General features: G+C 41.9%; 1 protein-coding gene across 2 annotated transcripts in view; it reads right to left on the reverse strand.

Moving 5' to 3' along the window:
* MASP2 (MBL associated serine protease 2) overlaps positions 1–20,122 on the reverse strand; it is a 45,585-nt gene extending 25,463 nt beyond the window's left edge. Inside the window, exons 1-5 of one of the 2 annotated variants that reach the window (XM_066607440.1) lie at positions 20,081–20,122; positions 16,866–17,091; positions 14,257–14,434; positions 13,238–13,369; positions 12,533–12,658 (exon numbers count right to left, since the gene is read on the reverse strand). In XM_066607440.1, the coding sequence (XP_066463537.1) occupies positions 12,651–12,658; positions 13,238–13,369; positions 14,257–14,434; positions 16,866–17,091; positions 20,081–20,085 (549 nt within the window). In that variant the 5' untranslated portion in view covers positions 20,086–20,122 and the 3' untranslated portion in view covers positions 12,533–12,650. Of the gene's footprint in view, positions 1–12,532; positions 12,659–13,237; positions 13,370–14,256; positions 14,435–16,865; positions 17,092–20,080 lie in introns of those variants that run through there. The other variant, XM_066607439.1, reaches the window with a different exon arrangement.
* Positions 20,123–20,439: the final 317 nt, after the last annotated feature.

Genomic DNA, 20,439 nt, shown 5'->3' on the forward strand with positions numbered 1-20,439 from the left:
GAGTGAGTTCTGCCTCTGTTTGGTCCCTGCGCTGAGCCAATCAGGGGCAGCTCTCAGCTGAATGACAGCTCATTCAGCAGACAGGGATTTTAAATCCCCGGCTGCTGAAAACTACTCAGAGCAGTTCAGGAGAACTGCCGGCCGGCCGCGCTGAACTCCGTCTGCCGGGACCAGGTGAGTATATATATATATATTTTTTTTTTACACATTTCTGGATGAATTTCCGGGAAGGGCTTATATTTTTAAGCCCTTCCCGAAAATTCATCGTGCGATCGCCGGCAGCCCATTGCTTTCAATGGAGTCGGCTGTATTGCCGGCTCCATTGAATTCAATGGGCAAACATCATTCTTCTCTGCCACAGCTGTGGCAGAGGAGAATGACTTGTCTACTATATGTTCTCAATGGGGTCGGCGCTGCTGCCGCCGGCCCCATTTTGCGCATATAGAGAAGAGAACAGGAATCGCAGATAGGTGCGATCTGCGATTTCTGTTCTATAATTTTTCGGACGAGCGCATAAAAAGCGCTCATGTGTCCGATACCATTGCAAAGCAATGGCTTTATAAAATCGCCGGACGCATGCGCAAATCGCGCGAAAAAACGCCCGTCTGACTGAGCCCTGAGCCCTAAGTATGCGGCAACACAAAAGCAAATCTTTAAAAAAATGTAAAAAACTGTATAAACTTGGTATCGACGGAACCGTGCTGATCTAGAGAATAATGTTATCATATTATTTATTTTGCACCCTGAACACCGTAACAATGAAATCCAAAAAAACATGTAGCAGGACAGGTTTTTTTCCCCAATCCCCCTAAAAAAATTTTTATAAAAGTTTTATACCTTACATTATTTGTACCCAAAACATGATGCCATTAAAAAATACAACTTGGCCCTCAAAATGAAGCCCTCATACGGCTATGTCGATGGAAGAAGTAAAATGTTATGGCTCCTGGAATGCGGCGATGAAGAAAAATGAAGAATTAGTTGCTCATTAAGGCACAAACAGGCTTTATCAATAAGTAATGGTTAAGTTAATGGAACATAATGTTCAGCCATAAAAGAGGCCCTGGCACTCTTGCAACAACGCATCTGTATGTGTATGATTTATATTGTTTTTTATTAGTGTTGTTTTATTTTTTTCTAGCTGTTTGCGATGGCAGTTGGATTTTGCGTGCATACCCACATGGTTACCATGAAGATTAAATATGGCCACTAATTAAATGACATGATATATTTATGAACCATTTGGCTATACATTTATTTGCCACGATTTTTCTTTGGAACTGTGGTTACCCTGATTGCTATTCTTGGATTATAGATATTATTGTAGAGGTTAATGGGGGCAGCTACATAAGTGATGGTTTTTCCAATATATATATTTCTATATCATTGGTACCCAACACACGATTTTCATATAGGCGAGTTGTGTGTTCTGAAATCTAGAAGGATAGTTTTTTGACACCTATATGCACCTTGAGACTCATATTTGGTGAGATATGGAGGACTATATAGGCAAGAATACACAATACCCTTGCTTCGTATGCGTTTTTTATTTCCCGCGGGTGATCCCACAATAGTGCGAATACAATCTTGGGTTTGTGGATCGCTCGATATATGGGCATTTTTGACGCGATGTTGCGGTTGATTAAATCTGCGTTATTTCAAAAGCTAATATGGCCATATGGGCTGTCAGCTTGCCGTTACATATTGGCAGTGTTGTGTCATTAGGGGTATAGATTCATCATGATGTATGGGGTGGTCCCTCTATATTGTCCTCACACAAGTTTTATTTGTGTTCTCGCACATAGGTGTTATATTGCATAGGTAATCTGGGGGGGGGGATGATGGTTTGACGTGGGGTTGTAATGCCCAGGCGAGCATACTAGTGCCATGATGCCAAGTGATGTGGATGGCTCCATGTTGCATATACATGCTCTAGTGAAAGCTGACCAAGGATGATGTAAGTTTATTGGCTTTCTGTTGGGAGAGGTTTGCATGATTAATACTTTCTTGGGTAACTATATATGAGACACTTATGTATTTGTGTGCTTGACAAAGACCTTGCGGTCGAAACGTTGCTGCTATATTCTTGGAGAAATAAAATGTTTTACATTTGCACCTTAGATGCTGCCACATTTTTTCTCTATAATTCCAGATTGGAATCCATGAATGTTGAAGTGTTTTGCCTTGTGCTGCTGTGCTGTGTTTGTTTCTCAATGCATATCTGTCAAGGAAGTGTCAAGACCTCCTAATACACATAAGATTAGACGGATTTGGACGGCTTTCATCTGGTGGGCACCAGAGGGATTTTTCAGGACATAAAAAAAAGTTAAATGGGCTTAAAATATAGAAAAATTGAATACTCACCTATTCCTGTGGCTCCCCATCCAGTGCTGCACCCCGATGCCCACCTCATAGAACCCGGAAGCAGCAGGCAGTTGCAAGTGGGAGCCACCGGGATAGGTGGGCATTAAAATTTCTTTCTTTGTTTTAAGCCTGTTTAACACTTTTTTATGCCTCAGAACGCCCCCCCCCCCTTAAAGGGGTTCTGACACAAATAATTTTTTTATGCTTTAGCAGCCATTGTTCCCTGGTGTGCCTAATGGACCCAGGGAACCCATGGTTTAACCCCTTCCCGCTCCTGGACGTACCTGGTACGTCATGGTAGCGGGATACTTCCCGCAACATGACGTACCTGGTACGTCATGTCATTAAAGTGTCGCCGCGGTGACAATCGCGGCGACACAGCAGCGATCTTGGCTGCTATCCTCGGCAGACAAGCGAGGCATCCGGGCTGGGGACCAATCAGAGCGGTCCCTCCCCCACGATCGCTGTGATTGGTCAGGGAAAAACTCCCTGACCAATCACAGAGCGGCAGCGGTGTTCGCGCTGTTTAGAATAGGAGCTCTGTCTGCAAGCACCGCAGTGTGTTTCCGGTGCTTGTAGAAAGAGCAACCACCGTATTGTGTGCCATAAAAACGAGCGATTAGAGTGTAGATTAGGCAGGGAGTGAGTGTAGTGTAGTGTAGTGTAGTGTAGTGGAGTGGAGTGTAGTGGAGTGTAGTGTAGTGGAGTGGAGTTAGTGATCAGTGTAGTGGAGAGGAGTTAGTCATCAGTGTGGTGTAGTGGAGTGAGTGTTAGTGATCAGTGTGGTGTAGTGTAGTGAGTGATTGATCAGGCAGTGTAGTGTAGTGAGTGTAGTGAGTGATTGATCAGGCAGTGTAGTGTAGCAGAGTGGAGTGAGTGATCAGAAGTGCAGTGTAGTGTAGTGAGTGAGGGATCTGTAGTGTGTGATCAGAAGTGTAGTGAGTGAGCTGTAGCGTGCGATCAGCAGTGTAGTGTAGCGCAGCGTGTAGTCAGTGTATCCCTTGGTGTAAAAAAAAAAAAAAGTTCCTGTTGTTCCCATTTCGTTACCTGTCCCGTCACCCGTTATTAGTTAGTGTAGCGTTTAGTTAGTCCGTCTAGTGTGTAGCGTGTCGTTAGTCCGTGTACTGTCAGTGTATTCGTCTGTGTAAAAAAAAAAACTAAAAAAACAAAAAAAGTTCCTGTTGTTCCCATTTCGTTACCTGTCCCGTCACCCGTCATTAGTTAGTGTAGCGTGTCGTTAGTCCGTCTAGTGTGTAGTGTGTCGTTAGTCCGTGTTGTGTCAGTGTATTCGTCTGTGTAAAAAAAAAACCAAAAAAACAAAAAAAGTTCCTGTTGTTCCCATTTCGTTACCTGTCCCGTCACCCGTCATTAGTTAGTGTAGCGTGTCATTAGTCCGTCTAGTGTGTAGTGTGTCGTTAGTCCGTGTTGTGTCAGTGTATTCGTCTGTGTAAAAAAAAAAACCAAAAAAACAAAAAAAGTTCCTGTTGTTCCCATTTCGTTACCTGTCCCGTCACCCGTCATTAGTTAGTGTAGCGTGTCGTTAGTCCGTCTAGTGTGTAGTGTGTCGTTAGTCCGTGTTGTGTCAGTGTATTCGTCTGTGTAAAAAAAAGAAAAAAAAAAAAACACTTACGTAAATACACCACATAAGTTTCCGCGTTCTTTCCGACCCCATCCCGCAGTGTCCCATCTAATAAAACTTTTTCCCCGTGTGCCCCATTTTATATAAATATGGCCCGCAGGAGGTACACTTCAGAGGAACTGTATGCAATCATTGCATCAGACTCGGACTCAGGTAGTGGTGATGACGACCCCACTTGTTTGGCATTCTCCGACTCCTCATCCTCATCCAGCGAGTCTGAGCTCCCTGCACCCCCGAGAAGGCGTCCAAGGACCGCCACTGACCCCAATGCATCAGATGCTCACTGGAGTACCCCGGAAGATTACAGACCCCAGATCCCTGATTTTATTGGGAACCCAGGGATTCAATTTGACACGGAAGGGCTCAGAGGGAAGGACTTCTTCAAGTTTTTTTTTTCTGAAGAGTTCATTGCCCATATTGTTACCCAGACGAATTTGTACGCCCAGAATTTTATAGAAGAAAATCCCACCTCCAGCTATGCCAGACCCGATAAGTGGACCCCTGTGGATGCACCAGAGATAAAAAAATTTGGGGGGCTTATACTAACCATGGGGCTAATAAAGAAGCCAACAATCAGGGCGTACTGGTCTACCGATATTTTGTACCACACCCCAATGTTCCGCATAGCGATGTCGAGGACGCGCTTTGAGTGTATTTTAAAATTTCTGCACTACAATGACAACCAGCTGTGCCCCCCCAGCGATCACCCCAATTACGATCGGTTGTATAAGATCAGGCCCGTAATAGACCATTTTAACGCCAAGTTTGCCCAGGCGTATGCCCCACAGATAAACATTGCAGTAGACGAGTCCCTGGTACACTTCAAGGGGAGGCTAAAATTCCGCCAGTACCTGCCCAGTAAGCGGGCACGGTATGGTGTGAAGTTGTACAAGCTGTGCGAAAGTACATCAGGGTACACCCACAAGTTCCGTATTTACAAGGGGAAGGACACTAAAATTGAGCCCCCAGAATGCCCCCCCGTGCTGGGAGTAACAGGGAAAATAGTGTGGGAACTGGTGCACCCACTATTAGACCAGGGTTACCATCTGTACCTGGATAACTTTTATACCAGTGTCCCCCTGTTTCAGTGCCTCGCTTCCAGAGGAACAGTGGCATGTGGCACTGTTCGGAAAAATCAAAAAAGCCTCCCTAAGACGCTGCTTGGGCAACTGCTCAGAAGGGGTGAGAGCCGGGCCCAATGCAGCGACAATGTATTGTGCGTTAAATATAAGGACAAGAGGGATGTCCTTATGTTGACGACAATACACGGCCACAGCAGTACCCCCTGCCCAGTACGAGGTACCAGTGCAGAGACCCCCAAACCAGACTGCGTCCTCGACTATAATAAGTACATGGGAGGGGTCGATCTATCAGACCAGGTACTGGAGCCCTATAGAGCCATGCGGAAAACACGGGTGTGGTACAAAAAACTGGCCGTGCACCTCGTACAGATGGCACTGTATAATGCCTACGTGCTGTTCCGAGGTGCAGGCCACAGGGGGACATTCCTTGAATTTCAAGAGGAAGTTATCAAGGACCTAATATTTGGGGACCAGGAGGTGGGGGAGAGGCCCAGTACTTCTGGAAGCGAGGCCACAAGAATTGTACCAGGGCAGCATTTTCTCAGTGAAATTCCCTCCACTGCGACGAAGGGAAGGACCCAAAAGAGGTGCAGAGTGTGCTACAAACAGGGGATAAGAAAAGACACCAGATACCAGTGTGAAACGTGCCCCACACAACCCGGCCTCTGTATAAATGAGTGTTTTAAGATCTACCACACGTCCCTGAAATTTTAATTTTTTTATTGCCCTGACGTTTTACCCTGATGTACTTCGCACAGCTTGTACATAAAGCCACATGCTAAGTCCTTCCCTTCTGAGCCCTGCGCCCTAAAAACAGTTTAGATTCACATATGGGGCATTTCCCTGTTGGGTAACATTATGAGTTACGTTTTCTCCTTCTGCCCCTGGTAAAAAATAAAAATCTGGGCCTAAACTGAGCATTATTGGAAAAATGTGAATTTTTCGTTCTCAACTCAAATTGTTAAAAAAAATTCCTCAAATACCTGTGGGTTCAAACCGCTCACAACATCCCTTAAAAAATTCCCTGAGGGGTGTAGTTTCCAAAATGGGGTCAGTTGTTGGGGGTCTCAAATGCACTGGTACCTCAGGGGCACTGCAAACACTACACGGTGTCTGAAAATTATTCCAGCAAAATCTGCATTCAAAAAAAGCGCTCCTTTCTTTCTGAGCCCTGCCATGTGCCCAAACAACAGTTTACATCCACATATGGGGCATTTCCGTGCTCGAGAGTAATTGGGGAATGCATTATGGACTATGTTTTCTCCTTCTGCCCCTGGTGAAAAATGAAAATCTGGGCCTAAAGCTGAACATTATTGGAAAAATGTGAATTTTTCGTTCTCAACTCAAATTGTTAAAAAAAATTCCTCAAATACCTGTGGGTTCAAACCGCTCACTACACCCCTTAAAAAATTCCCTGAGGGGTGTAGTTTCCAAAATGGGGTCAGTTGTTGGGGGTTTCAAATGCACTGGTACCTCAGGGGCACTGTAAACACTACATGGGGTCTGAAAATTATTCTAGCAAAACCTGCATTCAAAAAGCCAAGAAGCGCTCCTATCCTTCTGAGTCCTGCCATGTGCCCATACAACAGGCTACGTCCACATATGGGGCATTTCCGTGTTCGAGAGCAACTGGGTAACGCATCATGGGGTATGTTTTTTCCTTCTGCCACTGGTAAAAAATATAAATCTGGGCCTAAAGCTGAACATTATGTGAAAAATGTGATTTTTTTGTATTGAACTCAAACTGTTAAAAAAATTCCTCAAATACCTGTGGGTTCAAACCGCTCACTACACCCCTTAAAAAATTCCCTGAGGGGTGTAGTTTCCAAAATGGGGTCAGTTGTTGGGGGTTTCAAATGCACTGGTACCTCAGGGGCACTGTAAACACTACATGGGGTCTGAAAATTATTCTAGCAAAACCTGCATTCAAAAAGCCAAGAAGCGCTCCTATCCTTCTGAGTCCTGCCATGTGCCCATACAACAGGCTACGTCCACATATGGGGCATTTCCGTGTTCGAGAGCAACTGGGTAACGCATCATGGGGTATGTTTTTTCCTTCTGCCACTGGTAAAAAATATAAATCTGGGCCTAAAGCTGAACATTATGTGAAAAATGTGATTTTTTTGTATTGAACTCAAACTGTTAAAAAAATTCCTCAAATACCTGTGGGTTCAAACCGCTCACTACACCCCTTAAAAAATTCCCTGAGGGGTGTAGTTTCCAAAATGGGGTCAGTTGTTGGGGGTTTCAAATGCACTGGTACCTCAGGGGCACTGTAAACACTACATGGGGTCTGAAAATTATTCTAGCAAAACCTGCATTCAAAAAGCCAAGAAGCGCTCCTATCCTTCTGAGTCCTGCCATGTGCCCATACAACAGGCTACGTCCACATATGGGGCATTTCCGTGTTCGAGAGCAACTGGGTAACGCATCATGGGGTATGTTTTTTCCTTCTGCCACTGGTAAAAAATATAAATCTGGGCCTAAAGCTGAACATTATGTGAAAAATGTGATTTTTTTGTATTGAACTCAAACTGTTAAAAAAATTCCTCAAATACCTGTGGGTTCAAACCGCTCACTACACCCCTTAAAAAATTCCCTGAGGGGTGTAGTTTCCAAAATGGGGTCAGTTGTTGGGGGTTTCAAATGCACTGGTACCTCAGGGGCACTGTAAACACTACATGGGGTCTAAAAATTATTCCAGCAAAATCTGTATTCAAAAAGCCAAGAAGCGCTCCTATCCTTCTGAGTCCTGCCATGTGCCCATACAACAGGCTACGTCCACATATGGGGCATTTCCGTGTTCGAGAGCAACTGGGTAACGCATCATGGGGTACGTTTTTTCCTTCTGCCACTGGTAAAAAATATAAATCTGGGCCTAAAGCTGAACATTATGTGAAAAATGTGATTTTTTTGTATTGAACTCAAACTGTTAAAAAAATTCCTCAAATACCTGTGGGTTCAAACCGCTCACTACACCCCTTAAAAAATTCCCTGAGGGGTGTAGTTTCCAAAATGGGGTCAGTTGTTGGGGGTTTCAAATGCACTGGTACCTCAGGGGCACTGTAAACACTACATGAGGTCTGAAAATTATTCCAGCAAAATCTGTATTCAAAAAGCCAAGAAGCGCTCCTATCCTTCTGAGTCCTGCCATGTGCCCATACAACAGGCTACGTCCACATATGGGGCATTTCCGTGTTCGAGAGCAACTGGGTAACGCATCATGGGGTATGTTTTTTCCTTCTGCCACTGGTAAAAAATATAAATCTGGGCCTAAAGCTGAACATTATGTGAAAAATGTGATTTTTTTGTATTGAACTCAAACTGTTAAAAAAATTCCTCAAATATCTGTGGGTTCAAACCGCTCACTACACCCCTTAAAAAATTCCCTCAGGGGTGTAGTTTCCAAAATGGGGTCAGTTGTTGGGGGTTTCAAATGCACTGGTACCTCAGGGGCACTGTAAACACTACATGGGGTCTGAAAATTATTCCAGCAAAATCTGTATTCAAAAAGCCAAGAAGCGCTCCTATCCTTCTGAGTCCTGCCATGTGCCCATACAACAGGCTACGTCCACATATGGGGCATTTCCGTGTTCGAGAGCAACTGGGTAACGCATCATGGGGTACGTTTTTTCCTTCTGCCACTGGTAATAAATATAAATCTGGGCCTAAAGCTGAACATTATGTGAAAAATGTGATTTTTTTGTATTGAACTCAAACTGTTAAAATAATTCCTCAAATACCTGTGGGTTCAAACCGCTCACTACACCCCTTAAAAAATTCCCTCAGGGGTGTAGTTTCCAAAATGGGGTCAGTTGTTGGGGGTTTCAAATGCACTGGTACCTCAGGGGCACTGTAAACACTACATGGGGTCTGAAAATTATTCTAGCAAAACCTGCATTCAAAAAGCCAAGAAGCGCTCCTATCCTTCTGAGTCCTGCCATGTGCCCATACAACAGGCTACGTCCACATATGGGGCATTTCCGTGTTCGAGAGCAACTGGGTAACGCATCATGGGGTACGTTTTTTCCTTCTGCCACTGGTAAAAAATATAAATCTGGGCCTAAAGCTGAACATTATGTGAAAAATGTGATTTTTTTTTTTGTATTGAACTCAAACTGTTAAAAAAATTCCTCAAATACCTGTGGGTTCAAACCGCTCACTACACCCCTTAAAAAATTCCCTGAGGGGTGTAGTTTCCAAAATGGGGTCAGTTATTGGGGGTTTCAAATGTACTGCTACCTCAGGGGCACTGCAAACACTACATGGGGTCTGAAAATTATTCCTGCCAAATCTGCATTCAAAAAGACAAGAAGCGCTCCTTTCCTTCTGAGACCTACCATGTGCCCATACAACAGGCTACGTCCACATATGGGGCATTTCTAAAAACTGCGGAATCTGGGTAATACATTCCAAGTTTTGTTTCTTTGCTAACTCCTACTGTTTTATATAAAAAAAAGGTTTTATATTGAAAATCAGTAGAAAAAAGGAACTGTTCTAATTTTTGATGCACTTTCCTTTAATTCCTGTAAAACATCTAAAGGGTTAATAAACTTTCTAAATGCCATTTTGAATACTTTGAAGGGTGCTGATTTTAAAATGGGGCAATTCATGGGGGATTCTGATATACAGGTTCGGCAAAACTACGTCTGAACTGCATTGGTCCTTAAAAAATTTAGATTTTGAAATTTGCTAGTAAATGTGAAAAATTACTGCTAAATTTATATACTTTGTGGAGTCTGCAAAAAGTAAAATAACACTTAAAAAATGATTGCTGTGTAAAGTAGGCCTATGGGAAATGTTAATTAATAACTATGTTGTGGTGTTTGACTTTCTATCTCACAAAGAAAACAATTCAAAGTTTGAAAATTGTGAATTTTTCCAAATTTTCAGTAAATTTGGATTTTTTTTCCTAATAAGGACAAAATTTATTGATGAAATTTTTACACTAACATAAAGTACAATATGTCACGAAAAAACAATCTCAGAATCACCTTGATAAGTAAAAGCATTCAAAAGTTATTAGCACAGAAAGTGACAGATGTCAGATTTGAAAAATAAGGCTTGGTCCTTAAGCTCAAAATAGGCCATGTCATTAAGGGGTTAATGGCTGCTAAAGCATAAAAAGATAATACTTACCTTGTCTCCTGTTGTTGTTGACATCTGGGGGGTCATCTCCCGGCAGGCGCTGTTCCTCCTCTTCTGTCTGCATGAGCCGCGCCGCTCCGGGATCGCGCGCATGCGCAGTGGAGAGGTGCCCTCTAACAGGAGTCAAGACGGGCTGCGTCTCCACTGCGCACGCGCAGCACTCCGGAGTTCAGCAGGCCGGACGGGCCGCCCACAGCAAGCACTGCTTGTGATGTGCTTGCTGTGGGCGGTCCGTCCGTTCACCTCGGAAGTGCCTGACGGACAGACCAGAGCAGGAAGCGGTCTTTTTGACCGCTCCTGCTCTGCTTTAAAGGCACAGAAGAAGATGCCAGACGGAGGGGATATGCCTGGCGATGGGTCCTAGCCAGGCAAGGTGAGTACAATTTTTTTTTTTGATGTCAGAACCCCTTTAAGACAGTGACTCACCATCCAACTTAATGAAGTCTGAGCATTTTTGAACTCTTCTATTTGCTTGAGGGTCAACCCCATGCCCCCATGTATATTTATTCTACATTTTTTACAAAAATGTTAAGTGCACTATGTAATTCATGTAAGTGTTCTAATATCCAAGTCTGGGTTTATAACAATGTGATTCCTGATATACTGTTTTTGAGAGTCGGGAAGGCATAGATAAATCCTCTGATTTAAAAAAAAAAAGGACTATTCAAGTAATTCCTATACTTAAAAGGTAATCCGACATCTTAATAATTGATGTAATCTTCTTTTTGGTATGGGACTATATGGCTCTGGAGTTGTTTGATGTCAATGTAAAATAACTGTTTTATATCTCATAGGCCAGTTTTTGCTTTCTTCTCTTTGACATAACAGCTGTAATGTTACAATTTTATATGTTAAAAATCAATAAAAACATTGAAACATGTTTATGGGAAATAATTTAACCTCATTACCATACTTTTTCAACTTAAGACCATATTATGTTGTTAGTAGGACCTCTCAATATATTCATATCAATGTCAGAAATGAGCCTTGTGTGGCACAGAGTGTTTAGGCAGCAAAATGCAGCCCTTAGCTCTCGCTCACAACCCAAAGGTTGCGGGTTCAGTCCCTGCATGGTTCAGGTAGCCGGCTCATGGTTGACTCAGTCTTCCATCCTTCCGAGGTCGGTAAAATGAGTACCCAGCTTGGTGGGGGGTAAGAAACAAATCACCTTAAAGTGCTGCGGGATAAGTTGGCGCTATACGAATAACAAGTCCCTTCCCCTGTTGTAATGGGAGCTCCCCTAAGTTTCTATAACTTACTTCAACTATGTATCCATTACAGCCTACTTAAGTTGCTTATATGTATATTTGTAAACCAAGCTGTCTTGTGGAATAATTGTTTTCATTATAATAGTATAAATCTATACTGTGTATTTGTACAGCATTACATTAATGGAACAATTAGCACAGAAATAATATCCCAGCACTTCCTCTCTTAATATTCTCATTCCGTCTGATTGTGTTTTCTCCCATTAATAATAATACTGAGAAATATATTTTAAAATGTCTATGTCCCAGGAGCTCAGCCATTGTCCTCCTCTACTATCCTACACTCGGATGTAAAACATCTAGCTGCAGCAGGAGCCTCCACCCCCTGCAGTAGGAAAGACAGATTGCTAAAAGTGCACCATCCCCTCTGTCAGTCACCAGGAAAAAAAATGGAACTGATGAGTAGATTAACCCTCTTTATCATCTGCAGGATTTCTTCAAGATTGTTTTTTTTTCAGGATCATGCAGAAAATCCTGCAGACTAACAAATAGTCAGAGCAACTATATTTCTAGCTAACTTTTAGCATTCATTTCTAGGTTTAGTGATCATTGAAATGATCCAAAAATATAGTCACCTCATTAAAGAAATTTATATATATATATTTATATATATATATAATATATATATTATTTTTAAGGGTTTTCCCATCAAAGTAAGTGATGGTTCATCGCTAGGTCATCATTTTCTGATCATGGGAGTTGTGACTACTGGTAACAGATCTAATTTTCAACAGCACTCGTTAAGCTATGTGGTCCCTTCCATGTCTTTTCCTACACAGCAATTCTCCTAGCTACCTTGAATGGAGCTGTGCTGCACTTCCTCTGTACTAACAGAGTGCTGTGCTGCACTTCCCCTAACAGCAAGCATTGCCAAATGATGAGACCTTCCTGGTGTAAGAAACCAGATTGTATGTATCCCTGCTGCAGACATTATTGATTTGATGATTCCAAAGATTAAGTATTTATTAGGCCAATTAAATGCAAAATCCATAATCACATGATTTATTACACAGATATATAGTAGCAAAGATAAAAGTAGTGATGTCATAATTGGGCAGCATGCTTCTCACAGATTCGAATGGTTGCCTATTTGAAGGTTTGGAAAGTTCGGCGTCAGTTCTGACACTTTCTTCCTTGTTCGAAGGCAATTTACTGTTCTATAAGACAGAAAAATGACAATGTTTAGGGGTGTGATCTGTACCCCTTACAGTCCCTTAGTTATGTCCTAGCTGCGCTATATAGCCTGTATATATGTATATTAATTAATGTAATTGACTTCAACTCAGACAAAACTGTGAACCATATTACATAATGTTGGGACTTTAGGTTCTTTCATATTCTTTTGGGTTTAAATATTTCGGGGACCCTTTAATGAAAACTAGTCCTTTAAATTCTGTAAGAGCATAATGAAGGCCCTAATAAAAGTCCCTGTACTTTACCTTCTGACATGACAAATATTTTCTATGACACCTTTAGACCTGTCAAAAGCATTTACACATTCTGCCTAGGGATGTAAACAAATATTGGTCCTCTGCCAGCTGGTCTGAAAGGAGTTGCCGACAGACTGTATGCCACAATGGCATATTGGGCTTTCCTTGTATGTTTTCTAACTACGCATGCCATAAAACATTATTTTGTATGTTTACGATGTCTATATTATAGCATTCAACCCAACACTTTCCTAATTCCATAAAGGTTTTACAATGATGTCTTTAGAGGTTTATCTGCACACTTACCAAGACAGGTTTTCTTGTCTGTGTACAGCTGAAATCCAGCTCGACAACTACAATAATGTCCTCCAATGTGATTGTGGCAGAAGTGGTCACATATTTCTGTGTCTTCATCCTGCTTTTCACACTCATTGATATCTATAGAAAATCATATACATAAATGTCCATTTATTTTCCCAATTTTTCATCCTAGATTAAGCATTACTTTGAACATCTCTCCAACATGGAGTCTCTTCCTAAGTTAAGGGTCTGATCACCATAATTAGCTCCCCTAACGCAGCCCCATTCACGGCTCTTCTAAAATCAGCTACTGCTAGCAGAATAGCCTGGCATCAAGATATTGTCTGCAGCAGTGCTTGGGATTGAAGAGGACTGCGGGAATGAGAAGAGATTGGACACTAGACAAACTGTCGAACTGGCCTGGTCTTAATAGAGACTAAGAAGTCTCCCCTTTTTCCATTTTGAGTTTGAAAAGGGTGAAATATTGAAAAGGTCTTGTTATGTTTTTCACTCCATTAACACCCAAAACTGATTTTTCAAATGCACTGGCTACTGCACTCACACCTCTCTGCATCTCCTGCTGGTCCAGTGTCTGTAGGTCAAATTTTACAGATTTGCCTTTTTAAATGTGAAGTCATTACTTTAAACAGATGTAGAAAATCTAAACCTCTTAAATATAACAAAGTATGTTGCTTTCACTACAGGATGTGTGTGGTATTGCAGTCCAATCCTGTTGAATTAAAATGATGCTGAACTGCATCGTGTGGACAGGTGCAGAGCTGTTTTTGGATCAAAGCAGCCATGTTTTTATACTGCCACGCAACCATTACAGCATTTTCTAAACACTTCTAAAATTATGTTTGAATAGCCACCCTCCATTATATGGGAGGGCAAAAGCCATAGTACCATTGATCTTGGGGTTTCCAGTTTGTGAATGGGGTTTCTGGATTTTTGACTTCGGTGTTATTTCCCTGTAAATATCTATGTTATTATCTATGACACTGATGTAGGTGTTTTCTCATTACCTTCAGCCGCATAGAAAGCCTCAAAGCCACTGAACTCCTTCTCATTGGAGAAGTCACTTCTGAAAGTCACAGTCATCTTATTATCCAGGGAGTAGAAGGGAGAATCTCCTGGGGCTTTCTCAGTATCTGTAGATTCCTTACCACAGAAATGGGCCAACACTTTCCCCTGAGATTTAAGCTGAGGATTCAAGACAGTGTCTGTTAATTTTCTACAAGCAGATCAGTTCCACAATTCATATAGATGAAGTGCATAGGTCTACTTAATTTCTGTTTTTTTTTAAACCATATTAAAGGTTGTGCTAAGCGTACAACCCTGTTCATTGTCCCTATTAGGGCATATGAACTTCATATAGTGGGGTGACCTGCTCAGGAACCCCTCCTATCGCCAGAACAAAGAGAAGTTCTATAAGAGCAGCTCCTGTTCAAGCAGACTTTGTACCATTCTTGCATTAAAAGATGGCTATGTATGTGAATTGTCATTCTGTAATACTACCCGATACTACCACATTACATTACTATGCTGCACAGGAAATATCTAGCTGGTCATGGCTCTCCACAGCAAAATCAGTTGTTTGCCGGGAGTGGGAGCAGGGGCAATCAACTGTTTGTCTCAGGCCCTGCATTCTGAAAGGGCTTGAGTCTGATTAAATAAAATTACTATTATATTTACTATCCTTGTTGGGGCTCCTTCACACGACCGTATTGTTACAATGTATTCCACGCATTGGTTTTGCACTTGGAATACGCTGTAACAATCTGCAATTGGCTCTCATGCTTATAATTACACATATTGCGCATAATGCACATGCAGTATAGATCATAGCATGTTCTATCTTAGCGTGTACTAAGCATGCATACAGGCCAAGATAGTATATGGTAATTAGCGGCCTGCAGCACGTATGCAATGTCACTACACACTTAGTACATTCCGCGCAATTGTAAAATGCGGGTGGCCTAAATGTGAGGTTCTACATACCCCATTTCAAATAACTTGCTACTTAATCCAAGGGGAATTTTGTATTTTGTGTTGTGCTCCCTTTAAGTAAAGCTCCATTTAAACAGGACGAATGTGTATATTCGCTCCCATGCTGTCACACAAGAGCTAGTATTGCTGGCTTAATCACAGAGCGGCCAGCAGGAAGGGGCTGCAGGACACTTCTCTCCTCACGCTCCCCTGCCTCTTTCTATTCATTTAACATAGCGGCCGTTCAGTACTAAACAGCTGCTGTTTATACTGAACAATCATTGATCATCGTTTAGGCTGCATAAAATCCTGAACGCTGATCATTCAGTTAAATAGCAGTCGTTCAGTACTGAACAGCCGCAGTGTTAAATGAATGGAGAGGGGCAGGGGAGTGCTGGGAGTGAAATCTCCTCCAGTCGCCCCTCTGTGAGCCAGCGATACTAGTTCCCATGCAGCAGCACAAGAGCGAGTATGTTCACGGACGAGTGTCGGGCATCGTTTGCTTGACATTCATCCTGTGTAAATGGGACTTAGCAATAAGAGATGGATATACAGTAGACTCCAGTGTAGAGTAAAATGTGTGCTAAAACAGATAGAACTGAAAGCTCTGTGGAACATAATTCATACTGAAGGTTTGACTAGCATGAAAAGAGGATACATTTATGAGTGTACAGTAAATTTTGCGCCTAGTCATTTTTCCTAATATTAAATTTATTGGTCTGTGAGTTAATAATTACCCAATTATAATCAGTCTCAGCGCATTATCTGTTTGCCACTGTTGTGGTAATGTGTACTGTTTGCCTTTTATTCACATAGTAAATCAACAGTAAAACTTGAGCAACTTCACAAATACTTTGTTTACTATTCTTGTAAACACTTTTATATATTTCAGGTCTTTGCCTCCATACATAACCATAGCTGCTTTCAAAATTCTGTTGGCCACCCTCAACAGCTATTAAATGTGACCACGCAGCTTAGCTCTAGAGGCCCACTTACCCAACTGTATATATTTCCTGAGAACTCCCACAAAGCACTATTTTCTCAGTGATAAGAAACTTGTACAACTATCTTGAAGAATGAGTGCTGCTCTTTGGTAGCAGCTTTCAGGTCTAGATGAAAAAACGGGTTGTTTCAGTATATCTTAATATGGAAGTGGGCTGTCTTTGACCACTATGAAGGGGTAGGAGTATTTGATTTCAGTAAATAAAGCTCATTCTTGTGTTATATAATTTTCGAAAACACTTTGTCTATCAATTACCCATGGTTTACAAGATCTCTCCTTGCTGTTTTTCAGCAGGAGCCTTTATTGTTTATCTCCAGGGGATAAAAATCTGTCCTGGTCACGTGGTGGACACATCGGTGCACAGGAAATACAATAAATGTAAGGAGCAGTGCACCCAATTAATGTAAGGTGCAGTGCCCCCGAGTGCTTATCACATGACAAAACATTTTCTTATCCACTGGAAGAATGAAGGTTCCTATTAAAGTCGATCCTTGCTATTGTTGCACTTTTAGATCTATACTCATGACCAAAAAAAGTGGATCGTGGAACATGTTGGAAATGTTCATTGCCATTATTCCCTTGGCTCTATAGAAACGTGCCAATGCTACAATTCTTCCCCACCTCATTTCTCAAGCTTCATACCTCAACGTAATCATATTCACATAAATATGACAATTCCAGGTTGAAATGGGTGAAATAAATCTTGATACGATGTCCTCTAGGAACTATTATCTCCCATGTCGTAGTCTGGTCATTAGGGTAAGGCTTCGGGAACCCAGGAGATGAGATCTTTCCAAACAGGCCAGTTAATTCAATGCAGTATCCATTAGAATAGAATATGGTGGAAAATAGTAGAAGATGCCAGAACCTGGAGACATTGATACAGCCAATATAATACATATAAATGAAAGAGGTGGTCTACTGGTGTGGTTCTACTAGAGATAGGTTAGATTAGTATAATATGGTTCGTGTACATTAGGACACAGAGTACTGATTTTCATGAAAATATAAATAACATTTTCCCTCTATGAGTAAAGGTGCTTTTACACGGTAAGATTATCGCTGGATCATTTGAATTTGAACAATAATTGTTCATTGTTGGCAAAGCCCATCATTGAAGAACAAATGAGAATTTGCTTCTTGTACAACATTCATTCTATGCAGGCATAAAAATTATCCTTCGCACATTTACATATTATTGTGTGTAAACAGTGATCCATAGAATGGTAGAGTTGGATGACCTCCAGGGTCATCGGGTCCACCTCCTGCTCAGTGCAGGATCACTAAATCATAGTGATTGTTTAGTCGTTCACTGGTACAATGAATGTGAATGATTTGCGAGCAAATGAGCAAACAATTTATCTGCCTGTATAAACAGGATGCACAAGCAAACTCTGTCATCACTGACTCCGGTGAACGGTAAATCGCTCTGTGTAAAAGTACTCTTATTCATCTATAGCGCCAATTATTCAAAGATGCTTTTTTGTATCAGACACGCTTCAATAATGCATTAACATATCACAATTCTTATAACAAGTTTTAAATTGGAAACTTGTAAACTCGAAATAGATGAATACATTCATGTCTACTGAACACCCTCTGCTCCGAACTTTAGATCAAAAATGTACTTGTTGACAGTTCTTTTCCAACCTACTGGGAATCATTCGCACAGTGCAGAACTCTTTAGTCATTAACATGAAAGTTTGGCCCCAATTCAAAATCTGTAACAAGGCTCCCCGCTACCATGACTCATTTACAAAACTGGTGTGATCTTATGTAGTAGAGCGGTCTCTGTGTCCCCCTCAGGCATCATGGGGTACAGATGTGACTGCTACTTCTGCAACCCCTATAGCTAAACCCCTAGGGCTGTCAGTGAAGTCTTGGTAGAAAATGAACTGCAAATCACAGGAGAATTTCCTGAAAACTCAATACTGTTACAAGACAAAACAATACCAGTGTTATATTGGGAGAATATACTCTTTGGAGAAAAAGAAAATCAAGCAATCAGAAGAAGTTGTCATTTTGCTGCAAAACTCAGCAGATATGCATATGATTAGGATTGTAGTGTGATTGCATGAATGGTCTTGCCACCTGAGGCCATAAAAATGGTTCCACCCTTGACCTATAAAGGCTCTCAGAGGCTACTCGTGTGTAGTGGACCTTTTTTCGCTTCTGTAGAGTTTGTTGACCACTAGACACCTCTATGATGCAATCAAAGAGATTTTGCCCAGTTAACAGAGTTTGAGAGTGGAGGCACACATTATTGGAATGAACGTATGGACAAATTGGCCACCATCTGGGTCATTCTGCCCAGACTATTAGAAGGAGTTTGGATCAGAGTGTGCATGAGCACATGCACACAAGGCAATCGGGCTCAGGACACCCTCAACAGGCCACCAGTAGAGAGGATCGTTTGACAAGCACAAGCAGCTCCAAATGTTTTGTTGTCCACCATTCAGAGACAGGTGGCACCATCGTTACAGTCTAGAACTTGTGTCTATCAGAACCATTTCCAGAAGCTTAGCTTAAGGACGTGGTATTGCGGCGGCCGTTACTTGTACTGCCTTTGATACCTACCAATCGTCATCGCTATTTGTAGTGGTGTCGTGAAAGAGGAAAATGGACTGCTATGGAGTGAAACTGGGTTATCTTCAGCAACAAATCAAAGTTTTGTTTCTGCACTGATGACGGCTGTATTCATTTCTGCAAACGAATAGAAGTGAGAGAGCTGGACAGCGCCTCTTGTTGGTAGTCAGTAGTCGGTGAAACGTTAACCTGGGATAGTTTACAGTACAAGGCATATAGGAGGATGCAGAGAGATTGTGGTAGTTACAGAAATGGGGAGACCCTGTCACAAAGCAGTGCCAAGTATAGAAAAAAAGAGGATGATTCCTGCGCTCAGGGTGACCTGTATAGTGCCAAATGTGACTGCCTAGGAATAGACATGTAGGTGTGTGGACTGATAAGGTCCGTAGGATGTAGTAGGAAGTATCAGAGCCCTCTGTGGTATAATAAAAGGATTTATTAAACAGAGCCCCAGTGGATAGTGCAACGTGTTTCAGAGGCTAAGTGCTCCTTTCTCAAGCACAAAATAATTGGGTCCGAGTCGCTCCAGTGTGACCTGAGTGCTGGAGTCATCCTCTTTTTTTCTATACTTGGCATATTTGTGTCTGGAGATCTAGGGGTGAGCTCCTCAATCCTGTCCTTACTCTGGAGCTGCACACTTACTACTGATGTGATAGTCTGGGGGGCCATCATGTACGACATCATGTCCAACCCTGGTATTGGAACAAGGCAAAATGATAGCTCGGTAATATGTTCAGGACATCCTGTAGCCACATTTGTTGCCTCTCATAGCAGGGCTTCCAAGAGGCATTTTCCAGCAGGATAATACTCGGCCGCACACACAAGGGGATCACAGGAATGCCTGCAAAACATTGCCCCATGTCTGTGGCTGCCCGGTCGCCATATTTATCGCCAATAAAAAATGCATTGGACTATCTGGGGCATCAACTTTGACAGCTTAGAAGTTTGCACGATCTAGGCAAATGTGCATCCATATGCCGCAGGATACTATATGGAGCCCGTATGCCTCCATGTTACATCTTGTATCCAAGTTAGAGGTGGCCCAACAGGGTGCTAGAGCCTCCCTTCGAGATGTTCAGTTTTCTGCAATAAATTATCCTTTTTGCTCTGATATTGTAACAGTTTCTTATAGCTACATTACAATCACACATAAAAAGTTTTGTTAGATTCCGACAACTCCTTCTAGGGGAGGGATTGTTTTTGACAATGAGCATATATACAACTTAAATACAAAATCTACATGCAGCCTTAGGATTGTGCGATTAACCTACCTCATGTTGACTGTTCCCGTTGTCCTCTTCTCTATTACTGGTTTTGTTTGTTCCCGTTATACCTTTGCTCAGTTACACAGTCACCAGAGGCTAGTGACCTTCTCGTTTTGTTTTCTTTAGGATGGGTACTTTCAAAGTTTACCTTCAGCCTTGTGACGTAGAATCCAAGAAGAGTATTTAATATCTGGTAGCAAAAACAAATTCCGCTAGTAAATCTTTTGTTATATTTATATGGAAGGGCACCAGGTTTGGGTTAATTATCAATTTTTCCGATAACACCCCCCCCTCCCCCCACCCCATTAAATCTTTTTTAGAATGGAACACTTCCATAAACCGGGGTAAGCAGTTTCAGCTTCTTT

Source organism: Eleutherodactylus coqui, chromosome 6 (genome assembly GCF_035609145.1).
Source record: "Eleutherodactylus coqui strain aEleCoq1 chromosome 6, aEleCoq1.hap1, whole genome shotgun sequence".
Classification (NCBI taxonomy): Eukaryota; Metazoa; Chordata; class Amphibia; order Anura; family Eleutherodactylidae; genus Eleutherodactylus; species Eleutherodactylus coqui.